Genomic DNA, 11,661 nt, shown 5'->3' on the forward strand with positions numbered 1-11,661 from the left:
AAATATTTATATTCTAAGTAAGAAAAATACGACATTTATAACTAACAAAAACTATTTAATTATATGAACTTCCATTGTTTGTTTTTTATATCAATGTGGTTCCCCTATTACCGCTTGTCTTCATTGTATTTATGCAAAATATTTTTTTTTATTTTTAAGTATGCAAATAAGATAGTAAATTATATTATAGTAGCTGGTATAAGAAATAACAGTCACGAAAAACATCCGCATATTTTAGAAATGTGATTAGCCAGACTAGCTAGATTAGCCATACTTGATTTTTTGGTTAGCATTAAAATAACTAACCACTTACATAATTTTTATCTACCCAGATAGCACATGACATCCCGAGGACGTCCGTTTCAGGTCCCAATTAAGTCCGAATGTACGGGGACCTCAATCGGACGTTCCCAGGAATTACAAATTAATACGTCCCCAGGAAGTACGATTACGGACGTCCCCAGGACGTCTGTTTCAGGTCCCGCTAAGTCAGAATGTAATGGGACCTTAATCGGACGTCCACAGGAAGTACGATTACGGACGTAATAACCTTCAGTTATTTGGCATTTGCAATGTTGCCATACTTTAATTGTTTGATTCTTGTATAATTCCAATCAATGGTATAATATACAAGAATAGTAAGATTAATATATAAAGATAGATTTATAATCTAAACAAAATGTATACAGTTTATCTTCATTTATCAGTTGATCTTCCTTTTTATAACAGTGTTGGTTAACTTTGAATATAATCTACTGAATAATTTAAATTTCAATTAATGTCTTAATAGTAATCATTAATAAAAAGAATTTAAATTATCTTTTGATTTAAAAACATTTATACAGTTGATCTTTATTTATCTTTTTTTGTAACAATTTTAATGAACTTTGATTTAAAATGCCTCTTTTGAGTTTTTTCTATCCAGTATTTACACTGATAATGTACTATTTACTTTTTCAAACTTTATTTTTTTGGTGCTTCAAAATTATTGAAGCAGCTATTTTTAAATGTAACTTTATGTGACGTGGTTATGTTTGTGAAAAAATTGAGGATACGGCAACGGTGTCATATTATGTCAAGCTAGAACCCTGCGCCTGGCCAATCATAGGATAGGGATTAGATTAACCGTTATAGAAGGAAATGTTAGGTTCTATGTTCTATTCATTCTACAAAATATTAACTTTCTAATGCAAACAGAGGAACAATTTGTACAGCTAGATACATTACCATGCCCTGGAATCTTATATGAACAAACTGGGGAATTTCCCCCATCACTTTCACTACGGTCAGCTAATAAAGAGAAATGACAGCCTATCTCGCTCACGAAGACTTTAACCAATCATTTATGTTAACGCCATATCTGAATGTCACAAATAAAATAATCAAACGAGGCTTAACTCGGCAATGTCAATTCTGTCAAAAGTAATGACAATGAAAGTTAGTGGAAATAATTTTCCATTAGTTTACAGTTTTTATTGTATTATCTTTAACGATTTGTTCTTAGTAATTTCAATTTAAGTTGGTTCCTTATCCTTCGTTGATAAAGTGTAGTTTTGTTTTAGTTACGAAACGAAAGAAGTTTTGTGTTGTGTTAATAAAAAAACTGAACATGGTTTATTATTGTTGTGTACGGTTGTGTACAGATCATAGAAAAGTTAGAAAAATGCATAGATAGGTAAATAGTAATTAGTTTATAACTGTTTTATCTGAAACGAAACAACAAATAAATACACGTAGGTACCTATATTTACAAAAACATTGTCTAACTTTTTTTATATCCCTTTCCTTACTAAATTTGACAGCAAAAATAACATATACATTTTGTAACTTGGAATTCCGAATAAGTTATAAGTATTACTTAGATATTATTTAAATAAAATACTTTAACAAGCTTTGTAAGTTCTGGTATTTTATTTTAATAATATAGGTGAGATTATTTCTCGTAAAATAAGATATTTTAATTAGTAACAAAAGGGCCCGCAAGAGGCGCTGAACGGATGAAATTAATGCTTGTCCATTTAAATTTCCCGCCAAATGGTGATTAGTTAACACTACGGTCGCATGTGGCGAAAGGAACCAAATTTTTACAGTGAGTTGCCTATCTATCCGGTAATACTATATTATTTATCTATGATACATTACTTCAGCAAAAACCGGATTTAATCATGGCATAAGTGTTTTTATATAAGGTAGGAACTTAGGTATATTCTTTTATCTACGATTGTAGGTAAAAGAATTATCAAAATTTGGAGGAGAAGGAACATAAAAAGACGTCTTATTGTTTGTTAAAGTTTAATTAAAAATTGTTTGATATATAGGTAATAGGTATGTGTTTTTTCATTTTAAATGCAGATTTCATCTTTAAAAATTATGAGTAAATTTATATAAAATAATTTTAGACTTTTTCAACATAGTTTAATAGTAATTAAACGCCATGTTTAAAATTTCTGAAAACATTTTACATAATGCTCTAAAAAGGTTTGGTCGGAGGTTCCAAGGAGGTTTTGGACGACCGTCCCAAGGAGGTTTTAGTCGGACGTCCCCAGGAGAGTTCGGTCGGACGTCCTGGGCACGGATGATTTTGTAACATCGGACGTTCTCGGTACGTACCGAGGATTTCCCAGGACCTGAAACGTACGTCCTCAGGAGGTACGAATGTCCTAGTGGTACATCCCGGGTACGTCCCAGGGATGTAATTGTGCTGTTTGGGTACAGATTTATAAAAAAAGAATGTGTGCGTACTTTGTACGCACGTAAGAAGTTATACTTCTATTATATAATTTCAAAGAAATAAATATGCTTGACAGGTTATTTGTATTTTATTTAAATATTAAACTAACTTTCTTACCTACCACTTTTAAAAAAATTTTATTAAAACGATACCAAAAATTAATAAAAAAAAAGAATATGAATCGTCCGGGATTTGAACCCGTGACCTCTCGATCTCCGGTTCACACGCTCTACCACTGAGCTATTTCCCTTTGATTTGACAGGTTACAATATTTCTCATACATACTGACAAATGTAATGGACCAAGTGAAGTATACAAAAATACTTTAAATATACTTACTATTATTATAAAATATCTTATTCCCAGGGAGACAAATCCAAAGACACAAAAATTATAATAAATAATACATTTATATAATACTGACAGCGCTGATACATACATATCTTGAAAGATTAGGAACGAACTAAATACTGTCTGTGTGCGCATGCGCACGACATTTATAAAATTTCCCTCTCGATCGTAAAGAAGTATAACTTCAAAAATATAACTTTTACATACCTGCTACTAAAACATAAAAAATGTTCAAGTTAGGCCATGATTTTTCTATCTTCAGTGCTGAAGCCATAGCAATTTATGAGACCCTGCAATATTTTAAAGAATCAGAAGATATATCTGCAACAATTATTTTCAATTCACTCTCTGTTCTTCTTGCTATTCAAACTATAGATTTTTCCAATAACAATTCAAATATTTATATCCTACTAATTAAGAAAATCCTTTTTTTTTAATATAATCAGTGGTGTAGTGGAGCCGGAGCGGTCCGGAGCGTCGCTCCGGCACAGCTTTTGAAGGGGGAGCGGCGCTCCGGCTACGATTTTTTCAATCGAATTTTTTATATAGGACAAAAATAGATCTGAAATTGTTTTATTTAGAAAATATTGTTTTGTCCTTTACTAAGTAATTTTTACACGTTAGTTATCGTGGTTAATCAGTTAAGGCATACGCAGCTACGATTAGGTAGTTCGTAATTGTAAGCGCAAAAGTTGAGCGAGCGACTGGCAGACGGGATAGTTGATGGATAGACATGATAGACATCTCAGCGGTCCGCGCCCAGCACTACCGTGTCCGTGTCACCACAACCCTCCCCCCACCACGGAAGGAGGAATAGCCACAACAATATTGAAATATTGTATCCTTCTTATCTCTCGCCTCTCCCCCTCGATTTCTCTCTAGCTCACTCGACGCTCCGATCACCCGCGCCCCGCCCGAGGAGCGGTAGCGGAGCGAGCTGGCCCTGTACCATGCCCTGCGAACTCAATGGAAAAAATTGGTTCCATATATATAGTGAGCTTCCGGAATTAGAGATGGCGACACATAATGTGGATCGCTAATATATGTGGTACAAGGCTAATTGAAAAGAAGAAGAATATTTGACAATTGAATTTTGAGTTGGACAGTTGTGTTTATTTTGTAACAACGTTGCCACATTCAGCAGATTTCTACTTTTTGGATAGATTTTTGATATATTTTTTTTTAATTCTAGTAGGCAATATTTTTTAGTAGGTTTTTGGTATACAGTGATGAGCACGCTAATAACCGGCAAAAAAGCTCAAAAGATGGAAAACATAATACATTGCGAAACAAAAAGAGATGAAACTAGTGGAGGTGGAAATTATCGTTATAAACGTATTAATTAACATTACATTACATAGTTTTCCACCTGTAGACGTCTGTGACAGGAGTATTTTATAAAATTCTACTCTCACAGTGACAGTTGTCATACCTCTGATACGTCTAAAGGTGGGAAACTATGTAATGTAATGGTATTTTAGACGTTTATAACGATAATTTCCACCTCCACTAGTTTCATCTCTTAAGGCCCCGTCTCACCATCAAATAATTGACAGTTATTTGATCAAACTTGACAGTTAGTGACACAAAGTGACAGTTAGTATGTATAGTTTGTGTCACTAGTCAAGTTTGACTGTCAAGTTTGATCAAATAACTGTCAATTATTTGATGGTGAGACGGGGCCTTTATTGTTTCGCAATGTATTATGTTTTCCATCTTTTGAGCTATTTTGCCGGTTATTAGCGCGCTCATAACTGTATATCAACATTTTCTGTGCTATGCATTATGACTAAAATGAAATTAACTCTTTAATAGTATTTACATTTGACATTTTGTTACAATTTCCTAATGTCATTACCGAAAATAAGATTCAGGACGTAGGTATGAATAGGGCTTTTCATTCACAGTCACTGGGTGCATTCAGCAGACACAATCGCTAACTAATCGATTAGTGATTTTCTGCTGAATGCCACATAAATTGTGACATTCAGCATGTAAATCACAAATCGATTACTAATCGATTAGTTAGCGATTGCGTCTGCTGAATGCACCCATTTGTTTCGAGCTTCTGTCATGTGTCACATAATATTAATATATCTACGTCGTACGTTATTGATATAACCAATGATACAAACCAAAGACGTATGACGTAGATATATTAATATTGTGTGACACATGACAGAAGCTCGAAACAAATGACAATCGATGAAAAGCCCTATACATAGAGATTAGAGAAATGAAACTGGAGTCTGATACCAAACTTTCTTGTTTCAAGCAGCAGTGCAGTAGTGTTTCGGGTAATATTTATATAACGAAGAGTTTTGACATTCGGTGAGGCTATTAAAATTAAGCTAACGACGGAAAATAAAATATGTATGTAAAATGTAACTTTGCAAAAATAATGTGTTTACCCGTTTCTATTAACGTAAAATGAGAAAGATTTTTTTCCGGTTTTAATCGTATTACAACTGATGATCGCAATAAACTTTTGAATAAATAGTTATTTATGATATAAGTATTAAAAGTACACGTTTAAGGCACGCATGTGAAAGTTTGCAGAATGAGCGAAGCGAGTTCTGCAAATTCACATGAGTGCCTTAAACATGTACTTTTTAACACGCATATCATACAAAATTTTTTCTACAAACGTAATTACAGGACAATATCTACAAAAACTTTTACTTGAACTTGACGGACATTCCATTTTTATATTTTTTTGACATTACATCAAATTGCCTATACGGTCAATACGAACTGCAGTGCCTTACAATTTTTAAAGTACTAGTTCCTTGAAGTAGCATTTTTAACGCTCGTATTGAGTGCTAAAAATTGCATTTTTAACACGGTTGTAGAAAAAAATGTATTTTCATGATTATTTGTCAAAGAATGAGGTTGGGAATTGTACCAAATTTGATCCAGACATGCATATGTTAAAATCAATGGATGACAAAATATTATATAAAAATATTAAATATAAAACTGATAAAAATTAATTAAGTACCTAGGTCATTTTGTTTCCCTGTTAAAATGTAAAAAAAGTTTGTTTTTTTTACATTCACGTTATACTTATTTATTTCCAGTTAAGTTAGCTGCTGTTTTTATTATAAAAAAACCTAAATTGTATTCAAATAAGTTAATAAAGTTTCAATTCTTGATTTAGTAGATTTTAGCCAAACATGCAATATATTTCCTAAATAAAATACGGCAACGTTGTCTTGTATTGAATTGAGTGCGTCATTTTGTAATTGTTGTGTTGTGTATGCGTTTTATATCAATTTTATATTTGTGTATTAAGTTTTTATCCCGTACCCAAGTGATTAGTGAAGTGAATGTTTCATATTTTAGTTATTAATAGACATTTTTTCAGTGTATAAATTATTTTTCTTCCCTCAACTGTACCTAGTTGTTTTCAGGTAATGTTAATAATTCCTAAGGTAGAAAGACAATTATTTTACATTATATGTTATGAAAACAATGAATTCATGTCAAAATTTATATAAATAATAATTATTACTGTCATTTGTTGGTTTCATTATTGTTCTTACATACATACTTATCATTTTTTAAATATAATCGCTGCTCATGCTAAATTCTATGCTTGTGAATGTTATTAATTTTTTGTTTTTGCAATAATTATTTTTATTTTTATGGTTTCTGTAATAAAAATATTTTATTGCAAAAACTAAAAATTAATAACGTGCACATTATAGAATTTGGTATGCCTAGCGAAGCTTTCAAAACGGTACAGATATCTTCCAAAACGTTACAGAGATCTTCCAAATCGTTACAGAAATCTTCCAATTTAAAACGCTTAGTTGGCTTCCAAAAATATCGATGGTGTTGGAATACGGGACCAGTTCTGCCTATAAGAGTTCCCTTTCTACCCCACCCACTCTTCTATGCCCTGTACACTGTAGACTGGAGCGATACACACGGCAGTGAGAGCGGCAACAGACTGAGTCGCCGGAGTCGCTTCCCCCACCACTGAAATCCACTCCGTAGCTACTGCGCATCTCCAGCCCACCCGGCCATGCTAATCCTGCTCAGTTGTAGTTGCGTCTCGTCTGCTTTGCATAGTGCACGTGCACTGTATATTAATTTAGTGTTTCTGCTCCAATTATTACGTTACGTGTCGCGGATACCTACTGGAAGAGGTGAAATAGTTTTAATAGTTGTGTTATCTTTGCCCAACGTCCAAATCTGTTGACATAAGCTACCTGTAGTATCGCTATGGATAACTCTAAACCTAAACAAAAAACTTTAACCTCATTTTTTAGTGCGTCGGTGAAACGTGAACTAAACACGTTAGGCCTACCTAAAGGAACCAAGCAAGATAAATCCAATGTTGTTTCGGTTGATGAATTAGCGATTGGAAACTCTTTAAATAAAAACGAACAAATAAGTGAACCCAGCACATCAACGAATAAGGAAAAAGAAACAAAATGGCCTGACGTTTGGACAGAAGAGATGTGGACTCGTAAGAAGGAAACTTATCCTTGGATAGATTGCAAAGAAGGTAAATTAGGCTGCAAAGTTTGTTTTGAAGTCACAACTATGGGTGCTTTTAAGAAAGAACACGTTTCTTTAAGTCATGAGTGGCGCACATTTCAAGTTAGCTGTTACGGCTCAAACCGAACTAACCAGCTCAAATCGCTTAGAAAAAAATTATAGAGCACAAACAGTCCAAAGCACATAGTACTGCTCAGGCCATTGTTGAATCCTCTCATAAAAATCCTATTACGCAATTAGTTGATTCTGCAAATACAGCTCACATGGAATCAACTAAAGCTATTTTTAGGTCAGCTTACTACATAGCTAAGAACGACCGACCATATAACGATCATTTCGGTTTATTAGAACTTCAAAAACTAAATGGAGTAGATATCGGTGTAGGCCTTCATTCAAGATACAGTGCTGTAGAAATTATTGATCATATATCAAAAGAGATGAAGTTAAGAATATTGAATAAGGTTAAGGAAGTTTCTGGCAAAATTTCTATCATTATTGATGAATCCACCAGCATAAGTTCAAAGTCAGTACTCATAATTTATTTGAAGTGTGAAATAAGTAAAGAAAAGTCCCCTAACATTTTGTTCTTAGATCTAGTTGAACTTCCTGATCAAAGGGCCGAATCTGTTTTTAACAGTACACTTAAGTGCCTTGAACAATATGGGTTTGACAATGGTTATTTAAAACAGAACTTAGTTTCTTTCACAAGTGACGGGGCTAGTGTTATGTTAGGGAAACACTCAGGAGTGGCAAAGAGGTTTTCAACTTTGTACCCTGATATAATCGTTTGGCACTGTTTAAATCACAGATTGGAATTGGCTATTGGGGACGCAGTCAGCGAAGTGGCCGGAGTGAATCATTTCCAGATATTTATGGACAAACTGTACTCGCTGTACAGCGCCTCTCCAAAAAACAAGCGTGAGTTAAAAGACTGTGCACAAGAACTTGACATTCAGATGAACAAAATCGGAAGAGTGTTGAGCACAAGATGGGTAGCCAGTAGCTTTCGTACCGTTTCGGCTGTGTGGTTTGGCTTTCAAGCTTTGGCAAACCATTTCTCTAAAGCCATAAACGATCCTGACAGAACATCGACTGTAAAAAGCAAATATAGTGGTTTATTAAATAGGCTAACATCTCAGAGTTTTCTACTAAACTTGGCCTTTATGTTTGACATTCTTGCTGAATTGGCTTTGTTATCAGAGAGCTTAGAGAATAGAAACACTTCTATTGTGTATGCAGACAAACTGATAAACAGATCCGTAAGATATTTAGAGCACTTAAAGGAGAAGCCAGGCACGAAAGTTCTGGAAGCACAAATCGCCATAAAAGAAGGAAATTTTGCATCAGTTGTGTTAAAAACTAATCCAAAAATTGTATCGTTCAATGGACAGCAACTTATTTCTAGTGTTATAAATAACCTAAAGCAAAGAATGTTTGTCACCACATTTGATGGGGAAGCCCAATATGAAGATCTTATAAACTCTTTTAAAGTATTAGAACCTGAGTATTGGCCAACCTGCATTCCACCAAGTTTTGGTCAAACTCAAGTAGAGCAACTGTGCAAGAGATTTAAATTGAACGTCAACAAAGCTGTCTCTGCCTACAGAGACTATTTGGACAACAGCCGACAAGTGCCTGATGGATTGCAAGAACTGTTAAACTGCACTAAAATAATACCTTGCAGCTCAGCTGATTGTGAACGGGGTTTCAGTTGTATGAACAATATGGTTACACCATCAAGAAACGCTTTGACTGTTGCTCATGTATCATCATTGATGTTCATAAAAATCCAAGGTCCACCTCTCCAAGAATGGCAGCCTGAGACGTACGTCACTAAATGGCTGAGGAGCCACCGGTCTGCAGACGATTCCAGGACAAGAGTTGCAGAAAACCCAAAAAAGAACGCAAAGAAGGATGCATTTTGGCACTTACTTTGAGTATGTATGTTATAATTAATCTGATGTATTTATTATATGTATTTTGTTAAATACACAAGTTATTTGTACTGTATGTAGTTTTTTCAAATAATTCTTAATTTTTTTGGCACAGATTATAATGTTTGTGTGTGTTAAATAATAAAAAATATATATACTAATGTAACTTGTGGGTGTATTTTTTCACAATAATAAATTAATACTACTGAAAATGAAAACTTAGTCATTTACAATATTTGCCTAACTTACACCAGTGTTTTTTTAATTTTTGTCAGCAAGGCTTCCAACTTAAATTATAGAGTTTTTAAGGTAGATTATTATGGTTTGATACCTTAAAAACAGTTTTTAAGGTATCAAACTGTAATAATCTACCTTAAGAAAGTCTTACCATATTTTAAAGTTAAAATTATTCTTTGGAGGAGAATGTGTAGGAGGCCCTACTGTAACTACTATCACTCTAAAAGATCATTAATTAGTTTAATTATTAAACTTTTCAAAACATTTGCCAAAGGGCCTTAAAACTCACGATTTGGGTAGTAGGCTAATTTTCAAAAATTTTCCGGTAGAGGTATAGCTCCGGCACAGCTAATTTTACCACTACACCACTGAATATAATCCTTTTTTAAATTCATAAAAATAAAAGAAGAGTGAACTTTTTATGAGTTAAGGCTCATATAGGGCTGACGCATAATGAATATGTTGATAGTTTTGCTAAAAAAGCTATTGAGTATGGTACTTCAAATAATCGTATGTTTTGCATATCTGATTTAGTTAACACTATCAAGCATCAAGTTAAAAATCAGTGGAGTCAATCATGGCGAGATCTTTGTAAACAATCCAAATATCAGTATTCAGTGATTCAACCTTCTGTTCCAAATATACAGGGTGTAACAAAAATACAGGTCATAGATTAAGTCACATATTCTGGGACCAAAAATAGTTCGATTGAACCTAACTTACCTTAGTACAAATATGCACACAAAAAAAGTTACAGCCCTTTGAAGTTACAAAATGAAAATCGATTTTTTCCGATATATCGAAAACTATTAGAGATATTTTAATGAAAATGGACGTGTGGCATTCTTATGGCATGAACATCCTGAAAAGAAATTACAATGAAATTTGTGCAGCCCATAAAAAATTTATGGGGGATTTGTTCCCTTAAACCCCCCAAACTTTTATGTGCGTCCCAATTAAATTATTTTTGTAGTACCATTAGTTAAACACAATGTTTTTAAAACTTTTTTGCCTCTTAGTACTTTTTCGATAAACTAGTTTTAATCGAGATGCGGCTTCTTTTTTGATATGTTTACATAAAAATTTTATGGGGGTTTTGTGCCTTTAAACCCTCCAAATGTTTGTGTACGTTCCAATTAAACTGTTATTGCTGTACCATTAGTTAAACACAGTGTTTTTAAAACTTTTTTGCATCCTAGTATTTTTCAGATAAGGCACCTTTTATCGAGATGTGACTTCTTTTCTATTATGGTTCAAAGTATACCTCAAACTGTAGTTTATAAATAAATTTTAATATTATTACCAAGTCTCTAAAATTGTACTTAACAGTACACAAATATGTGGTGGATTTGACAAAATATTCAAAATATCTCAAAAAAAACTAACTTTTCGAAAAACTACTAAGAGGCAAAAAAGTTTTAAAGCATTGTGTTTAACTAGTTGTGCCACAATGATAATTTAATTGGAACGTACACAAAAGTTTGGGGGGTTTAAGGGAACAAAACCCCCATAAAATTTTTATGGGGTACACAAATTTCACTATAATTTTTTTTCAGATGTTCCTATCATAAGAATTTCACATGTCCGTTTTCAATAAGAAACCTCAAACAGTGTTTGATCTATTGAAAATAATCAATTTTTATTTTGTAACTTCAAAGGGCTGTAACTTTTTTAAGGTGCATATTTGTTCTAAGGTAAGTTAGGTTCAATCGAACTATTTTTGGTCCCAGAATATGTGATTTAATTTATGACCTGTATTTTTGTTACACCCTGTATATTGGTTTAAAAATTATGTAGTACCTCGAAGATATATTACAACATTAATCAGAATGAAGTTTGGACATGCATATTTCCCTCTACATCTAGCAAGAATTAAAGTTTTTGATTCAAATCTTTGTA

General features: G+C 33.2%; 1 protein-coding gene across 1 annotated transcript; it reads left to right on the top strand.

Annotated features, from left to right (window-relative positions):
* The first annotated feature begins 7,312 nt into the window (after nucleotides 1-7,312).
* On the top strand, nucleotides 7,313-9,528 carry LOC126880667 (E3 SUMO-protein ligase KIAA1586-like). The gene is made up of 2 exons (XM_050644720.1): nucleotides 7,313-7,598; nucleotides 7,754-9,528. The coding sequence occupies exons 1-2, from the start codon at nucleotides 7,313-7,315 to the stop codon at nucleotides 9,526-9,528; spliced, it is 2,061 nt and encodes a 686-aa protein (XP_050500677.1).
* The last annotated feature ends 2,133 nt before the right edge of the window (nucleotides 9,529-11,661 follow it).

The sequence above is a fragment of the Diabrotica virgifera genome, chromosome 2 (assembly GCF_917563875.1).
Source record: "Diabrotica virgifera virgifera chromosome 2, PGI_DIABVI_V3a".
Taxonomy (NCBI): Eukaryota; Metazoa; Arthropoda; class Insecta; order Coleoptera; family Chrysomelidae; genus Diabrotica; species Diabrotica virgifera.